This window comes from Rousettus aegyptiacus, unplaced genomic scaffold (genome assembly GCF_014176215.1).
Source record: "Rousettus aegyptiacus isolate mRouAeg1 unplaced genomic scaffold, mRouAeg1.p scaffold_m13_p_2, whole genome shotgun sequence".
Taxonomy (NCBI): Eukaryota; Metazoa; Chordata; class Mammalia; order Chiroptera; family Pteropodidae; genus Rousettus; species Rousettus aegyptiacus.
In genome coordinates this window covers 68,792,047-68,811,580 of record NW_023416295.1, presented here as the reverse complement: position 1 = coordinate 68,811,580, position 19,534 = coordinate 68,792,047, and the positions used below count along the sequence as shown (strand labels likewise).

General features: G+C 34.9%; 1 protein-coding gene across 1 annotated transcript in view; it reads left to right on the top strand.

Moving 5' to 3' along the window:
* ARHGAP15 (Rho GTPase activating protein 15) overlaps positions 1-19,534 on the top strand; it is a 584,899-nt gene that overhangs the window by 512,253 nt on the left and 53,112 nt on the right. Inside the window, exon 13 of the mRNA XM_016136367.2 lies at positions 14,544-14,649. Within this exon, the coding sequence (XP_015991853.1) occupies positions 14,544-14,649 (106 nt within the window). The remainder of the gene's footprint in view (positions 1-14,543; positions 14,650-19,534) is intronic.

Below are 19,534 nucleotides of genomic sequence, written 5' to 3'. Positions count from 1 at the left end.
TAGGAAATTTATACATACAACTTATCATTGCTTGATTTTTCAATCTTTATCACTTTAATTGCCCCAACTGAGGTTTTTTTTTGAGACAATTATTATAGAAATAATAAAGCACTTTTACCAAATATTTTTAGCAATCAATGGGAATAAAAACATTCTATGGTTCTCTGAAGCTTTGGATTTTTAAGAGGGAAAGAATTTGTTTGTAGTTGTCCAATGCAATGTTCCAGTAATAGTGTTTACTAGCAAATGCCAGAACTGAATAACACCAGTCCTCATTTTAAATGGTCATCATATGTCCCCAGAGCTTTCACCTAAACTGTGAAGAATGGACTACAAGAAATCATTTCCTGGTACTGAAAATTAAATGAAAGCCAAACAGAGATAACTCAATGGGGCTTTCTGGGTTCAGGGTTCAAAGAAGTAAAGAAGATACTTGGTTTTGTTTTTAGTGTCTCTATTCTTTAGGTATAAATTTTGATTCATCACTTGGTAATGATCTTTCTATCTTTCTATTGTCTTAACATGCTAAAGATAATTTAAGTGCACACAGTTTGTGGGACAAAATGCCTTCTCCCCAAACAGTAGATACTGCTTTGTTTTACTTTAGAATTTAGTGAAATAAGTCTTAGAAAAGTCTTATCTTTGCTTATTTAGTCTTACTTTTGTAGGATAGTACTTGATCTTTATCATTCCAAAGTTTGGTCAGAATATTTCAAAATACTTTATCTACTAAATGATGTTTTCTTAGAACCTAGCTATTATTTTTAATACTGAGTTGTTTTTCACTCACAGAAGTTTTCTTTTATTTTGTCCTTTATTAGTATATATTTTTTAAATGTTCTGGTTTCCAGCATGTCTACTTCCTATCATTTGTTTGTTCATTTGTTTGTTTCTACATTCTGGGGAAGCTTCCCTAGTTTGTCAATCATATCACTGACCTAATTCTTCTGCAATGACAATTTGGCCTTTAATGAAAATTTTAATTTTGTTTTGCATTTTTAGTTTTCACAGTCTTCCTCATCATCTATCTCTTTATCATTTTATCCTAGTATCTTTTCATCTTACCTTGTTCTCTTCTTATGTCTTGCTAATCCTTTTCATTAGACCCATTGATGTTTCAAATTCTATCGAAGACTCTAAATTGTTTTCTAATTAGCTCATGGTTATTGTGAGAGTTTTGTATTTCTGAGCATTGTTCTCTTAGGTCATGTGTTATTGAAATTTTGTTATATTTACTCATCTCAAAAGGTAGAAATGTATCCAACATTCCATGCATATCTCCTTTTCCTCTGTACCTCAGTTCTAGTCTAATTCTTGTTTTGGAGCTATACTCAGATGACAAATTGACAATCACAGCTCTTATATTAATACTTATCCAGCATATTTATTATCCTATAGCCTTAGTATACTGTTATTGAATTTTCTCCTACCATATTCTTTAACTCACTGGCAAGCTAAAAGATGAAATACATAAAACATTAGAATTCCAAGAATTAATTCCTAATAGAATTTTGCCAGTCTCTATCCCTCTTATGTTTTACATATGGGACTACAATTCCTGTGGTAATATGTGCCATTATCAAGGCATCCTTTCTGCCTTTCACTCACAATCTCCTACGTTATGTTATGGATATTGCTATCTCTAAATTATTGCAGCTAAAAGAGAAGTCTTCATCTACAGTTATAAGGGAAGAGGACTGGTGAGAAAGGAGGACAGCATTCACACTAACCAACAGCATTAGCTGTGTAGAAAAGAGAGTTGCCCAATCTTACAGGTTGGTGTAGACTTTGAGTCTTCTATTCTGAAATCAGACATTTGAAGAAAAGTAAGGATATTTCTATCTGTTTTTAGAAAGTCAGGCTTTCTGGTTCACTATTAGTTCACTAGCACAACTGGACCCACCACTGGCATTTTTCAATTAAGTTCAATATTTCTTGAAGGAAATTACTCAACTTTTTGTCATCACATTGGCTGACAGTCCCTGTTTATTTTAAGGATTCTAGTCTAGTTTCTTTGTATTCAAGCATATTTATTGACAAGTTCAAAAGGTGGTTAGGTGTTGTGAGCCAGATGCTATTTTAAACAAAAGTCAAGATTTGCATCACTTCTTTTTAGAGGACATCACATTGAAAGTTTTCATTCAAATTCTCCCTTGGAGTGTGTCCTCTGCCTATGACTTCTTCTTTACATTTGCATCTTTACCTGGAAATGGTAACAGATCTGAGAGAAGTATATTTATTTTTAGTCCAGCCAATTGCAAGGCCCTTTGAGCTTCTAAGAAGATGCTTGGAATCACAAAATGCAAATCAATCATTTATCGTAATGATACATTTCAAAATATTTTTCCATTTGGGGGTTTTATTTTTTCATTACCCAAACTACACCTTAGTTCTTTATAAAAAGAATCTTATACTTTACACCCTAGAAAAAAAAAGTTTCTATTGGCTTGAATTACTGGGAAGGAGGTGTGCGAATGGCCCCAAGTTATACATTTGCAGAGAAAATATCATCCAGATGCTCAAGTCAGCCTTTTTTTGGCAGACAGCTAAGAACTATACTGAAACTGAGTCTAAAATCTTTAACAAAAGAATTCCACAATCTCTTACCTTTGGAACGGACATTAATTAAAAGAAACAGTCATATCCCCCGTGATCAGAGTTTAACTACTATTAATCAGAGTTCACCACACAATTAACACTTTGAACTGATTAGCAAATGGAAATCATAGCAAGAAATTTTGAGGTTACAATAGGGAATGGACATCTTCTCTTACCCAACTCACTGTCCCTTATCGTTTAAAAGAAAAAAAAAAAATTAAGCACTCTAGTCATAACGAACTGGGCAGATTTTGTTTTCGGTGAGGTGTTTTGCCATTACATATTGCACATAATGTATGGCACTGTTAAGAGGAAAAAATTGGAGTCAAAGTGGCTGGAAAGTTAGGTCTGCTCTGTAGCACTGTGAGATTGTTGACATCTGCCGAGGTTGGAGCGCTCAGTAAGCAGGAAATGGGGTGTCACTCTGAGTGGTAGTTTACCATTATCCTGGCATCCTAATGAAGTGTCTGCAGTGCACAGAGCTTCTGGATGGCATCTTAACGCACGGCTAAGCAAAAGCACTTCTCTCCCTGTCACTGTCATCCATCTGCCTGCACCCTACTGTAGCCAATGGGATGGAACCATGCTACAATGTGCTATAAGCCATTTAGAGTTGCACATTGCATAATCAGTCCCATCAAATATGTAAAAAAAATGGCTATTATTGGTTATTTTCCTCAAACTCTGGCACCTGGAGTTCGATACATTAAAGTTAAACTTTTCTGAGTGCTGTTTATGCTATTAATTCAACTTTCCCCCCACTACCTAAATGAGAATGGGTTGCATCCTCATTGTCTTAAGCCCTGTTAATGGATTGAAAGAGTTGTATGAATATTCATTAAAAAAAACTTCACTGTACATCACACTTAGTGAATTCATCAATTTACAATAATGGAATGGTCATTTTCTTTGAGATATTCATTTTTAAGAAGAGGACAAAGAATAAACCAACTCAAATCACAAATTAGTTGTTTTTATCTTAGAATACATAATTTAGTCTTCAGTGAGAGTTTGAGGTTTTTCAAAAGATTTCCTTAAAGACACAGTGCATGTCACCAAATACATTTGCATTTTAAGCTAGTGTTTTCGGTGCTGGATGATTAAATGTGGGGCTTTAAGATTACCTCCAATGAAATTCAAATGCCTTAGAGAGGAAGATACCTGTTATAATGTGGCAGAAGTAGAGCAAGGTGTGTGTGTGAGTGTGTGTGTGTGTGTGTGTGTGTGTGTGTGTAATCCTTCCGAAACTTCTAGATAGACTATGTATGATTCTCCAGATTTGGCTACAAAGCAGCTGGGCTCTCCTGGCAAGAATTAAGTGGTAAGATGGCTACAAAGTTAAGAAGGAGCTTTCTGTAATATGCGGGGGCAACAGGAATCTGCTAAATTGGGGAGGGGGGGCGGATTGACATGGGGTTAGATAAACAAGAGGGCATAACATAATTTGGTTGCATCAGGAATTTTTCGCAGACATTAAAACTATGGTAAACATAACAGCGGGGAAGCCTGCACTGCAGCACAGTGGGAAGCTTAAAGCGTCTGCCTCGCTGTGCCTGGCTACAACCACTGCTAGAAGTCTCCGACTTTCATTAGCACTCAATGATTCACCCAGTTCCCCCAGAAAAGGAGGAAAATCCAAGCAGCAAAGCCCTTCTCTAATTATTGTAAATGCTCCCAGGTTACAGTATATGGGGGACAATATGGCAGGGTGATGTTAAACTAGAATAAAAGAGTCATTCTGGATTTTAAAAAGCAGAAAAAAGGTTTGTTTGTTGTTTGTTTTAAGTAAGTATAGCCTTTCATTCGATTGATAAGGCAGCGTGTTGGAATATTAGACCACCTCTTTACAGTGAAATTTTAGACGACCCAACCAAAGAGTGTACAAGTCCTTTTGAGCAGTAAAAGTACAAGTTAATTTCACAAATGACTTCCTTCATCACCACCCCACCCCCAAATTTATTCAAGCATGTCTCACAAGTCTCTGAAACAGAAACTGTTTCCTCTGAAGGAAACTTGTAGTAAATAACAATTGATATGGAACCAAATGTAACACAGTAGGCAAACTAATGCACATCACTGCAAAATACTGCAAGTCAGGGTAGGGTATTTATCCCCACCCTCCATATAATGGAGTTATTTGAGAAAAATATTGGCTTCTTCAAAGGAAGAGTGGTTTGCTATTGATGCCCAGAAACATTTTAAATGGTAAAGTTTTTTTAATGGAATGATAGGTGTTTATTTTTGCTAAATCCAGTCTTGGGAATCTAGTTTCTTCATTCATATCCCCCCAGCTGCTGTCAGCATTACAGCACATCAGCTTTCCTTCATGTGAGAATATTTCTCCAGAACTCATTTGCAAAAGAGTCGAAGCAATATTAAACACCACATCCAAACCTCTTTTAAACACACAAAGAAATGGGAAAACACATCAGAACTAGACCATTGAGAAAATCCGCCTTTCAAATTTACTGTTTGCTTCACATGCTAGTATAAAATAGCCCACAAAGTCCCGTTTGTGATCCATTTGAAACAATCTTGATTTGCTTAAATTGTCACATTCTTCTTGCACATTTCTTCCTAAATGTAAAAGTAGCAAAGAATTCTCCTCCCTCTTCATTACAAAAGTGCAGAATTTCTGGTTTGTTTATTCCTAATGGAACACTTGAGAAAGAAGAAAATATATAAATATCTCTTTCAGAAGATTAGTTGTCTCAATCTTTTTAAAAGAGAGTATTTGTTCATTGCTTCCCCATGGTAAACAACTTGGGCTTTTCATTGTAATTTTCCATTGTCAAATTAATGCATTTCACTTTAATGACTTGGCCCCATTCTTCTAAAACACCATACCTTTTAATATCCCTATTTCTTCTATGCTATATATTGATGTTTGTCATCAGGACATAGATAGTTAGGAATATAATCTAAGTAATTTTTTAAACAAATTTGATGAAGGAAACTTCTACTCCACTGTAACTCATGAAAACAGAATGTGAAAAAACTCAAAATCTAACAAAATAAAACCATGTTTTACTCCTCACAAGAGCATATTTCCAAGCTAAGGATTTCAGGCAAGAAATAGCATAAATGTTTTGAGTATTTCAAATCAAACATCAGAAATTTTGTCTGATCTACTGTTAAATATCCTATTGACAAGGTCAAGAACAGAGAAAAGTCTGGCCACCAAGACAGAAGAGAAAATAAGCATTTTAAAAAAAGTAGACAGTTCATCAACTTCAATTTCTAAAGTACTATGCCGTCTTTACAGAATGTGGAGGAATGCCTCCTAACTATAATGAAAGTGTATCTGTATGTTTGCCTACCATATATTTGGTTCTTCAAAAGTTATAGTAAGGATGTTAATAAAAAAAATAGCTAATATTTTCAAGAAACTATAAAGAAAGAGAGAGAGAGGGAGAGGAAAGCAAGCTGTGGCAAAAAAAAAAAAAAAACCTGGGCTCAGCAGCTTTCTGGGGGAAATGGTGAAATGTGACTATGTGATTTATAATGAGAAAAGGTATCTACAACATACAATTTTCTACCTAGCTGCAAATAATAATTCATAGTGATGTCCCTTCCAGATAAAAGACCTTTGCTATGTAGGACCCATGTGGTAAAATGATCATGATAAATGTCAGACCAGTGCAGGTAACGGCTTTACAAACCATTAAGATTAGCTGGCTCTTTTTTCTGATGATAACAGTAACCATGCTGTGACTCTATGTGGTAATAATATCTCAGTCCTGATAAATGCCAGAGCCAGGCAGAGGTGTTTATCATTCCCAGTTCAGAAATGCTGACTAAAGTTGCCACGTGTTGCCTGTTTTTCTTCTTTTACAAGTCTCACAATTAATAATAATAATAATAATAATAAAAGCTGAATCATAAAATTACTTTATTTCTCATATCTTAATGGGTTTTGATATTCATGCTATTAACTTCCCCCTCCTCTCAATGTCACTGTATGGGCATGTCAAACGAACCAGCCAGAAAAACAGTTCATATTAACCATTATCCTCTTCAGAAGCCTTTTGTTGAAAATGAATGATTATGGATAAAGTTTAATTGTGCTCCCTTTAAAAAGTATATTTTTAAACCAAAGGACAGGGGAAAATATTTCTTAGTTAGCATTTATCTTAACTGTATGACAGATCTAAGTCATTTTCAAGTGAGATTTTCCAAATCCCCTATAAATTTAACTTGTCTATCAATGGAAAGAGATAGACATTTGTATTAAAAACTTTATATCTAGAAAAGTATTTGTACGGTGTCCACCCTTATGAAAATGTACAAAGATAATGTTTAACATAAATAGCTACTTGAGTATTTGAAAATAATTACAAGTTTATAATTAGAAAGATGTCAAATGACTCACAATGGTAAGCCTCACTTTAAAAGAAAAGTTTGTAAAACTAGATATATACGAATAAATATAGTTTAGTGAAAGTATAATTTAGTGAAAATTCAAAGAAATAAACTAATGAGTTTTATTTTCTCAGCACAGACTATGGCCTGAGGATGAATTAGTTATCATTTATAAGTTACAGAAATCTATTGAGCCACTATGACCCCCCAAAACTACTCTGAAAACAAGAAACTCTATGGAGGACAATATGATCATGGTTTTCCTGTGAAGACTGCTGTGTGTGTGTGTGTGTGTGTGTGTGTGTGTGTGTGTGTGTGTGTGTGTGTGTGCATGTCAGCCATTGCCTTATTCTTCAATTCAGACAAAGGGGCATTGCTGCAAAACTGAGGAAGCCAGGTTTAAGAGGCAGTGTCAAGTTGGTGACTTTTAAGAAATGTTATATTCCTCAAACTGATTGAACTAAAAAGCAATACCATTTATTAAAAGTGACTGAGAACCTAAAACTTGAATATCTGCCCTCATCGTGAGGTCAGTGAATCAGAAGTCTCTAGAATAACAGATATAGTTAATAGTTATATGAAAAAGAACAGGTGGTTATTACTTTCCTGAATGCATTTGGGGATATATAAAGAGGCTAATAATAATTTTAAATCCTTCAGAAATTGATTAAATAAAATTTTACATTCATTCATTTGGTATTTATTGCATTTCTCAATAATTTTATATTTATTTTTGGTATAATGAGCTGACACTTCAGAAGCTTTTGAATTTAAGGATCATCTTAGAGTATTCCTTCAATCAGAAGAAAGATATAAACTTCATTGATACTTATATTATGATAGAGTTTAAATTTAACCATCTCTATGTCATATTTTATATTTTATCTTCTCCTCTGGATTATAAAATGACAGAAGATAGGGACCAACTTTGTTATCTGCCACAGGTTGCACAAAGGCCTTAATATATTTGTTTTCTTCAACTATATGTATACATATATATATATATTTAATAGTTTTAAAATGTTTTAAGAAATAGATAAATTTATTTTCTTTTTAATAATTTACGAATTTTTTATTGCCAGAGAGTAGAAATAAAGGCAGAAAGAAATAGAAGTTGCACATAAGATTAGGTTCACTCCTAACAGCATGCTGTGGATGGCCTGACTTCTCCAGGACACAGACCAAAAATGGCCTCTGGAAACGATGCCAAAGGGGCCGGCGGGCTAAAGCTTTCCTACAGGTTAAGGAATCCATGGACTTATGGCAATCAATTGGCCAAAGTATTTTTGTTACTGACATTTGTTAGTTATAGAGAGTTATTTCCATTTTAAATATTCTTCCTGAAAGAGTTTCTTTATTCAAAAATTAGACAAAATATTAACATCTCCTGGAAGGAGAAACTGTAAATACTGGAGAAGTCTGGTGTGCCAGTAAGGTGATTAGGTTTAATTCTCAGGTGATCCATGCCAGAGAAAGAAAGAGGTCTTACCTGAGTCAAGTAGATTCAGCTTCAGCTGTAAGTTACATACTTGTGTTCTCAAGCTGAACTGTTTTGACAGATTCTCAACACCTAAAGTCAAATGTACCAGTTATCACAGGCACTGAGAATTTGCCTTCCTTTTAATTAAACATAAAAAATGGCTTTTCTGTTTGGAGGCGGACATAAACTTGAAAAAGTGAAAATTGCCAGCCACAGGTAAGCTCGAAGGCCATTGTTTATGACACAACAACACTCATTTATGACGCACTATATCTATTTATGAATTATAACCAAACATTCTGATAATGGACAACAGTCTACATATCTATGAAACTGTCACATACTGTGGGCTGTTTCTGTTTTTAGGAAAGAGCTAAAGAGTAAAATTTATGGCTTCATAAGATTTTGGAAACAACTTTGAACCATGAGTAATCATGTGTCAGGACTGATAGGATGATGATTCGAAAAAATTTTAATGGCAAGGGGGACTTACATTTAATAAGCACTTGCTATATGTGCATTTATGAAACAACTCTGCTAACCATCCTGTGAAATATGTATATGAGTTTTTTGCTACTTTCAAGTAAGAAACTGGAAGCATCAAGAATTCAAGCAACTTGTCCCTAATCATACAGCAGAGCCAGAATTCTAACCTAGTTCTTTTAGACCTCTGCAACACACCACTTCTCTTATTTATAACATGAGTTTGAAATATGTGTCTATCTGTATCCAAGTGTGAGTCTTGAATTTGCCCTGGGACTATCTCTCCTTAAAGTAAATGTGATTTTTTAAAGGAATTTATCAAGCAAGTGTTGTCATGCCTTGGATGACTCCTCAACACCCAACTCAAGTTTCATAATTAAAAGGCATATCTTCAAAGATTTGTAAGCAGTTTCAGGGTACACTAAACATATAGAATGGTCTCTGAAGATCTTCATTCCTCCTATAAGCCAGGACAATCTCTAACTAGATTCTGAAATGGTCATGATATAAAAAGTATAAACCGGATAGGAACTAAACTGCTTTCTTCCAAATATAGTCCTGACATATAAGTGACTACCATTTTTTTTTCACACAGGATGCATTATACATTCCAGAATAACTTTCAGAAGCAGAACAGCTGTGATACTGCTGACTTCCTTAAGACAAAGGGGTACAGTCGTCCATTAAGAATTACAGACAAATAGAATGCAGAATGCTCCTGATACATTGGTTACTGGGAGAACTTGGTCTTTTCTTCCTCTGGGTGGATCTACATAAGAAAGCAGAATTAATTTTGAAATATGATGCAACATGTGGTTATACATAAGTTAAGAATAATAAACTCATGGATGATAAGGCCAGAAAAGTGTCCAGGGGTCATCAGGTCGGGGTTTCGTACTGCACAGAATTCTTTGCATCATTGTGTAATTTTATCTTATCTCTTAGCAAAAAGGCATTCACAGTTGTAAATGTCCTTGTTTTAGTAGCAACATTTCATGCAGATAAATGCAAATGTAACTATCATAAGCCATAATTTTAAAAAATGTGTCCTCAAAACCATGAATCAGGGAAAAACTATAAAGCCACATCCTTATCAAAACATTAAAGGCTATTTCACATCGTGTAGGAAATGTTACTTCTCTAAGTAGCCTAGAGTTGCTTTCGAAGAAGCTCACTTACAGCAGAGTTTAGGGTAGTCTGAGAAAATAGGGCCAAGAGGATGAGGAGTGGAAATCAGTAAGAAAAGTTTACTATTTTAATACATATATATGCATTATGTATATTCTGCATAACTTTTTCTTTTAATACTGATGGCCAAAAGGAAATCCAACAGAAAGTTTTTGTATGCAGTTGTGGGTCCTAGCTTAGACTTTGGAGAGCCTATTAGGATATGGGTGGGGTACCGAAGTGGAGGTATTAAAGAACATAGAGTAGATACAAAATTTTATTAGGGAATGAAAGTAGGAGTAAATGTGAGTGAAAGGAGAAAATTATAAAATTTTTTGTTACTGGAAAGATTTTTACATGAGTCTCTTATTATACAATTTACCTAAGAGGTTGTCTAATTCTCGATGTAGAAAAAGTTCCTTTTTTTCCCCCTTTAGTCATAATGTAAAAGAGTCAGAGATATCTCAAAGTCTTCTCAAAACTCTCAGTACTTCACAATAATGAGAAACCATATGCTGAAGGAGAAATATTAATAGAAAATGCTGTCTTTCAGATGCTCACTGAATCAATTGAAGACAGTTGACACATCTTTAGTAAGCTGTGTATGAATCTTAGCTCATTAACCACTCCTGTATTATGTATGCGGATTCCAATTCCTAATATGACACATCAATAAACCAGATCTGAAAAGGTGTCATTTCAATTTTAATGTTTCCAATTGTATTTTTAGATGTTCCTCCACTTAGAAGTGTTTGTGTTATTTCCTGATTTTACAAGCTATGGAAGAGTGGGTGTGGTATTGATTTGAATGGGAAACCACTACTTTCCTATAACCTTTTCAAATATTTTATTCTGATGATATTGTAAGAAAAATAAATTGCTCCTTCTTGATATCTCGGCCCTCTTTAAGCCATTGTCCACTTCCCCCTCCATGTATGTATAACTTAACCACAAACATGTATGTACCACTATTCAGGTGTCCAATTCCTCAAGTATGGATGAAAGTAGAGAAAAAGAAAAAATACTTTTAACAAAAGATTCTTCTTGTAGAATGTTTTTATGAGCACATATGAGAACCAACATATACTTTTATAAGGATACTGTAACTATTTACTGCTCACCAATCAGATCATCAGTCTCTCAGGCTATTACAAAGTATTTAGTGTTGTGACATGACAGACTACCATAGCAAGTGCATTGTCAACAATTGGCACCAACTCAGTTCAAGCATTAGCACCTATGTTTTGAATGCTCATTGTAACCAGATAGTATGATTATCACTGAAAATGAAAGGTGAACCAAACCTAGCAAGGGCCTCATAAATGTTGGAGAGGAAAAGGGGTGAACTTTTATGGAGTACTTATTTTTTACTAGTCATTGTGCCAGGTATATTTCATACTAACTTGTTTAATCCATAAAACTGGCCTTTTAGATATTCAAAAGTAAGAAACTTATCCATGACCACTCAGCTAGTAAAAAATTGTTACAGAATTCAAACCAATGTCTGTCTATTCCAATTCATGTTCATGTGTTTTATTTATTCACTTATTCTTTCCTCATCTGTTTAACCCCATTATATGCCAGCATAGGAGCTGCCTAGCTTTGCAGGAGAATCATCAGGCATTCAAAACATGAATAAATATAATGTCCTAAGTACCATGGAACACAGAAAAAGGAAAACTGACTCTGTCTAAGGAGGTTTATAATTCTTTTACCTGGTAGTTAAAGAGGTTTACTAAAGTTTTAATTCCTGCCCAAGCACCATGTTAGTGACCTTGCAAATTCAAATATTTCCAGTTAAACAACCCCCAACTTTTCTGAAACCCACCTCATACGTTCCCTAAAACTAAGGTTTGCTAGATTTAACCATTTGGCCCACTCCCTACGAATCATTTGTCCAGCTTAATTTATTGGTGTTACTTCTATAGTCCTCAATGTCAACTCATCATAGTATTTTTGGAGACTCTGATGTCGACATGACCAGAGATTTTGATAAAATTAGAAAGGTATCCTCTCCTCTCCTCTTCCCTTCTCTCCCTCTAATATCACGTGTATCGCTTGAACCAAGTGGTTCACCAAATCCTCAAGTGAATTCTATTACTAACATTGGCTATATTTTTGTATATAATCATTGGTGTGTGGCATTATCTTCAGATGGTTAAATATAAGGTATCCAGGTGTTTCTAAGAACTCTGTCCTGGGCATTACTGTACCACTTTCACTCTCATCTTTACTGACTTATTTTACTTCTTTTCTGTGTTTCTGGTATCCCCTGGGCTCCACCTGGTCTTATGAAGCATCAAGTTGTCTTACCATTATTAAGTTACGAGGGAGCTTTTTACCCTTTTGGCAGAAAGATTAGATCTACTTTCTGCTCTGATGTTGTACCTGGCTCTTCTTTTTTACTTTCTACCTCCCCTTTGTCTCATTCATTTGCTGTTGTCCAATCCATATTATACTGGAACTCTTCTAAGAATAACTGCAATTTTGAAAGCTCTGACTGTGGGAGGTATTATTTATAGGCCTTTGTGGTTTTAGGAGGAAGAAGAGAAACTTCCAAGCATAGTTCTGCTAGGAAGACTGCCCCCATCCCACTTTAGCCACATACCATCTTCTGCAGGATTTTTTTCTGTAATTTCTTATAAAATATTTTTTTCGACAGTGAATTAAAAAACTGACAGTTTCTAAAATAACTATTTCTTATTCCACTGTATTAAGTTTATATACCTAATAACAAGTGATTATGAATTGGGGTTTAGGAAGCACGTTGTATTTGGAACTGCATTTGGCTTTAGTATCAGAGAATCACCTATACAAAAGAGCTTATTTTCTGCTGTTAGAGAAACTCAGACAGACAGTACAGGACTGATCTGACTGCTCTATAGATTCAAGAGCGATTCTTCTAGCTGTGTGTTCCATTCTGCTTGGACTCAGTTCTCAAGGTCATCTTATGGTACAACTGTTCTCTCTACATTCTGAGGAGCAGAAAGATAAAAAGACTAAAGAGCTAAATTGCCACTCTGTACCTGACCTCTCAGGAAGTCTCACATAACACTTTGAGTTACATCTCATTGGCCAATCATGGTCACGTGGCCGCTCCAGCTGCCAGGGAAGCTTGGACATGAACTGCTTTAGCTGTGTATGATGCCATTCCCTCAACAATTGGATTGTCTTGATTAAAAAAGAAGAGAATAGATGTTGGGTGGGTGGGTGCCTTATGTATTATTCTCTTATAAATAAATCATCTTTTGCAGCAGTGACCTCTTTAGTATCATCAGGACCTCTTTTAAGATAAAATATAAAAAAGGAAAATTACATAAATCAATATACATACAGTGTTTAAGTTCAACAAATAATTATGATTCTAGGCCATGGTTAAAACTGTGGTAAGATGAATTCTCTAGTCCAAGTAACTCAATTTTTATTATACCATCCATGCCCATAAAGGAAAAAAAAAATAAAGAAATAAAATGAAAGAAAGCAACCTATATGGCATGTAGTTTTGAAGAACTTCTTATTTTTAAAATGTATGTGACTAGGTTTTATATTTTCAATTTTTATTTTTGTACTTTCCTAATTTATAGCAAAAGCAAAATGTGTTAGGGAGAAATGATAGCATAGAAGTAGTAAAAATATTCTTTACTCTTCCACAAAATCAAGTGAACAATAGAATATTGGTAATTGAATCATAATGTGTGTCCTTGTCGTGTGCATTTCCCATTGCTGCTGTAACAAATTGCTACAAACTCAGTGGCTTTAAACAAACATCTATTATCTTACATTCCTGGAGGTCAGAAGATGGAAATCAGTTTCACTTAGAAAAAATCAAGGTGTTGGCAGGCCTGAGTTTCTTCCGAAGGTTCCATTTCCTCTACTTTTCCAGTTTTTAGAGGCTGTCTTCATTCTTTGGCCCCACGGCCCTTGATCACATAGCCGTTTCTCTTTCTACTTCCTTTGTCACATCACCTTCTCTCTCTGACTCTGACTCTGTTGAGTCCCTCTTAACCACCTTTGTGGTTACACTGGGCCCACCCAGATAATCCAGCATCTCCCCATCCCAGAATCCTTAATTTAATCTCGTGTGCCAAATTTCTTTTGCTGTGGAAGGTAACATCGTCATAGCAATTAGGACTTGGACATCTTTCCGAATCCATTATTCATCCTACCACACCTTATAAAATAGTAAAACACTTGTGAAAACTGATTCAATATCTGATCTTAACAGGAAGCTCATGTCAAAGGCACACTGTTGCTGTTTCATATTACCGTGATCTAGCTTAAGAGTCAAAATGAAGAAACTCCATGATAGCGATATTGAGTATACCTATTCCTTTTGGCTGCTGAGTAGAATTTTAAGCTGCTCTCAATCTAAAATTCTCCTAAGAAAATTCCCTCGTGTACCTTTGAAAACTCATTCTTTTCTAACCTTTGTTTTTATTTTTATTTTTTCCAGAAAAGCAAGATAACAACACAAGAATTGAAACTATGAAGTCTCTTGTACAAAAACTCCCTCCACCAAATCGTGACACCATGAAGGTACTCTTTGGGCATCTAACTAAGTAAGTTGTAAAGGTTTCTGGTTGTGTCATTACATACTCATTTCCTAAATGAGCAATATTTAATTTCAGATCACTAAGACAAGAGTTTCTAAATGCATTTATTTGAGATTTTTCCCTTTCATTGACCTAAATCCTACAGAAGCTAGAGAATATACTAGAGGTAGTAAGGAGAAGCTACAAAAGGAACTTCTAAATGAATTTATTTTTCTGGCCTTTTCAAAAAGTAGATATTTGCTGATTGATTGTCGGAATTGTAACCAGAGCCCCGGGATGGGCCATCTTTACTTTGTTATGTAGTGTAATGGGAAGAGCATGAGATGATTCAGATATGATTCAAAACCTAGCCCTTTCGTATACCAAATGCTGTGACCACAAATAAGTTACTTGAACTCTCTGGAATTTGATTTCCTCATCTAGAAAATGTTGATTCAGATAATAAGGTGCCATCCATGTAAACAGCCAAGGGTATTCCAAGCAGGAAAACAACAACAACAACAACAACAACAGCAGCAGCAACAGCAGCAAAAAGAGTAAAAACCCAGAGAACACAAAGAGTTTGATGTATCTGAAAAGCAGGAAGCAGGCCAGGATGGCTAGAGCCTAATGATCTAATAAGAGGATGGTGGTAGGTGTAGGGGGTCGCATATGTTAGATGGGTGTCAGATCACATAGGTTCTCATGGGCCACACTGAGAGTTTTGTGTTCCATTGTAGATACAATAAAGAACCACAAAAAGTGCTAAATTTAGGGAGTATGAAAGATTTCTCTGGCTGCCATGTGGAGAATGGATTGTAAAGAGTGAAAGCAGTGAGACCAGTTAGAAGACAATCCTAGTAGTCCAAGCAAGAGATACTGGTGCCTTGAATGGAGCCCTTAAAGATATATTCTGGAGGTGGGTCAGGTTGGCTGTGTTGCTGGTTGGGATGCAGTGAGGAAAAGAATGGAAAAATCAAGTATGCTTCTTAGGATTTGGGCTTGAGTAAATGGAGAAATGATAGTGCCACATGGATGGGTAGAGTGGAAAAGAAGCAGGTTGAAAAGGAAGAGCAGACTGGGAGTTCCATTTAGGTCATGTTAAGTTTGAAATGACTATTATTCATTTGCCCCCTGTTAACACCTTCTTCAGATAAGGCAGAGTGATGAGGTTTTAGCTTTCACCATATGCATATAGTAATGTTGAAACCTGATAGAGTTTCAAATATATTGGTCAGCTTAGCTTTTGTGAGATTAAATCTCTTTAATTGCCTTAATCACCCATTCCTTTGGGTCAAGACATTCCTACAGATTATTCAACTAGTTCATTACATAAATTTTAATTGTAAATGTAATATATGCAATCGCACACACAAAAAAAATTTAAGCAACAGTGATGAATATTTTATTAAAAAGTAAAATTTGCCTACTGGTCACTCTTAGCCTGCTGAGCAGAACTAACATTTTTTTTATATATCTTTTTAGACCTTTTTTCTAAGCATATATGCACATGTGTGTGCATAGTCGTTTACTGTGTTAAAGTATGTCATACAGTACATATTATTCTGAAATACTTTGCAACTCATCAATGGCCTTCAATTTCATTTAATGGACTTATCTGATTCTTTCTAATGATGACATAGTATTCTATGGCATGGATGGTCCATAATTTTCTTAGCCAATCACTGGATTAGGTAGCATGTTTTAATATAATTCATCATATGAATTTTTTTTTTTATCATTTTACTCCCAGAAGGAAACATGTGTCAAAATTCAAAACATCCCTTATTATTAGAATGTCCATTTTTGTCACCTCCACATACTGGCTACAGTGGGAAACCAGTGTAATTTAGTGATAGGATCTTGGCTTTAACGAAATAGAAAGAGAAATCTGGAGTCATATCTTTGTTCTATACTTTATTCTCTTTATGATCTGAGTCACATAAAATTGGATTAATAGTATCAACCATATCTTGTGGTTATGAGAATTAAATGAGATAATGCATATAAAATGCCTGGCACGAGGTAAGCATTCCTCGAGTGTTTAATTCTTTTCCCTTAGGATCCGATCACACCATGAAAGGGGTTTCAAGTTATAAGTAAATACTGGAGTGGTTATCTCAGTAACTTTAACTGGACAAAGTCATAAAATAAATGGAAAATTATACTCTGTAATTCCATGCAATACTTAGTCTTGGAGATCTTGAGAAATAGTGATTACTCAGTCTCAATTATTCCCTTTTTTCCAACCGAAAGAACAGCTATAACATGAAGAAACTGATAGTCAGCTAAATCTTCCTTTAATAAAAGTAAAACACACAGATGAGAATCTATCCAATTAAATACCTTTGAAGAATGAAGGATAAAGGATGAAGGTGGAAGATTCTTTTCAGTGTTAACAAGTGATGCCTGATTGTGTTTTTTATATCTAAATTTATTTCTGAATTTTTTTAGAACTTTCATTCACTTCAGTAGAGATGTAAATAGCTGTATTTAATTAAGATTTAAGATTGAATTATTATATCACCTTCACAGTATTCACATTTTAAGATATTTTATTATAGATGAAGTGAAAAGTGTTATTTGCTAGCCACCAACCTTTCTTGAGTGGTGTGACCATATTCCACCCCACACTGATTTATAAACTGGGTTTAATTATGTACAAGAGTGTGCACATGATTATATCTTGTTAAGCATTTCTCGCTAAGTTTTTGATAAACAGCCAATCGTGGCACGTCATCAAAGCTTGAGAAGACTAAATAAGAAGATTGTTTAACGAGAATTTAAATATATTCATGTTTGAAAGAATCATTAGAATGTTTTCCTTAGTCTTGATGCATTTGGTAGTTCTTCAGAAAATCTACCATTAACACTTGTATGTAGTGTTTATTCCAAATTGTTGCAAATATATATATTTTGAAGTTTGTTTAGTAAGGGTCAGGGAATGTAATGATGTGCCAGAAATTCCACTTGACCTACGTACTCTACAGCCAACAGAATAGAACTCTATTTCTGTAGAGCTCTGAGTTAAACATTCTCTTGAAAGCAGAGCAACTACCAACAGAGAAGGTTTAATACAGCACAGTTGGACTAGAAGGTAAATGCACGTTCTGGCCACGAGGCCAGAATATTAAAAGAGTTGTGATTTTATTAAGCATAAGATTTCACAAAGGCTGCAAAGGCTGAATAGTCTCTGACTCCAGAGTCCTCATTCTTGATCTAACTCAAGGTCAAATTCTATCCTTCTGCTATGATAGCTTGAGACCAGGAATTTAGAATAAGTTATCATTTCAAAATGCCATCAACTAGAAAACTTTATTAATAGCCACTTTCACAAGTTGACATTACAGTGATAATCACTGGGAGGTCCTCAGTACCTTCTGAATCATCATATAAATAGCAAGGTCTATCTCTTTAAAATATAAGTGTCAAACACATTTTCCTTTAGCTTGCGTCTGTGGAAAGTCAGGGAGGCAAAGCAAAGATGAAGTTAATGGGAAGGAGGACTTGGAAAGATAAGGTTTACTTGCTGATGGGTGTAGTTGGAGGTTGAGAGCCAGGCAGAGGATTTGTATATGAAATAGAGAACCACTGAACTACCTATCAGACAATTTCATGATGTGTTTAGTGTTTATGAAAGAGTAGTCAGACAACAAAGTGTAGGGTGAACAAGATAGAAGGAGAAAGGGACCCAGGGGCCACAAAGGAGTTATGATTGAATTGGAGTGATGAACATCAAATGGAAAGAAATGATCCAAATCTTAAGACTTTTCAAAGAAAAATACCACACAGTGTTTATTTTTCTTATTTCTTTATATTCTATATCCAGTCAGCCATGGAGATAAGTCTGAGGTTTCAATGCTGGGTAACTATGGAAATGGTACCTCTGACAGTAATAACAAAAAAAATAAAAAAGCAAAAAGATACACTGTTTAGAAGGATAAATCCTTTTCTCCGCTTTGCAAATACAGAGAAGGGAAAGAGGAAGATGAGGTTATAGAAAACTAATGAAATAAGATTAATTCAATTTTGTCAGGTGTGCATTGAGCCAAGCCCTCTACATGCTGCTGATTGGGATGCACCAGCCAACGTGTTGGGAAAGTCATATGTGTAATATATCTCAAGAACAAAAACCTTTCAAACATCCTTAACTTTTGAGTGGTAATCTTAATTGCTGAGACTCTATCCTAAGTAATGAGGGACAGACAGTTTATGCAGATAAAATTGTTTATGACAGTACTGTTTCCACTGGTGGGAACTTGAAGACAAACCTAAGTGTTCAGTGAATGGGGAAGGCTATATAAAACATGGTGCATCATAGCAGCTTAGTGAATTCATAGCTAATTTTTAAAAATTTTTAAATGGCTATGTTGAGTTAAATAAATTCAGGGATACAGTACTTTATATACTCAAAGAGAGTATAACTATAAATATGTGGAAAAGTAGTGCACCTGGAAAAGAATGTAAAGATTTTTGCTGAGATGTTAACGTTTTTTTCTTAAAGTGGTTGAATTACAAGTGATTTTCCCCTCATGTGTTTCTTTTTCTCTTCTACTGATAGTGTAGAAGGAGACACTGAGCTCAAAAGGACAAGTGAAGAGAATAGGTTTTGGAGTTAGGCAGACCTGAATGTGAGTCTTGGCTCTGCCAACTTACTGGAGGTATAACTTTGAACAAGCCACTAAACTCTGAGCTTTCATTTTCTTCTTTGTAAAGTAGAGATCATAATACAACCTATTTCTGTAGTGACGAGTAAATAAATAATCTTTTTAGTAGTCCATATTAAGTCTTAAATAAACATTATACATTGACATGTACTATTTTTATAGTGAGAGAAATATAAAATAACTTTTAATGAAATAAATATAAGAAGAATTGCAGAGGTTGGGTTGTCAAATTTCCCGGCTTCCGG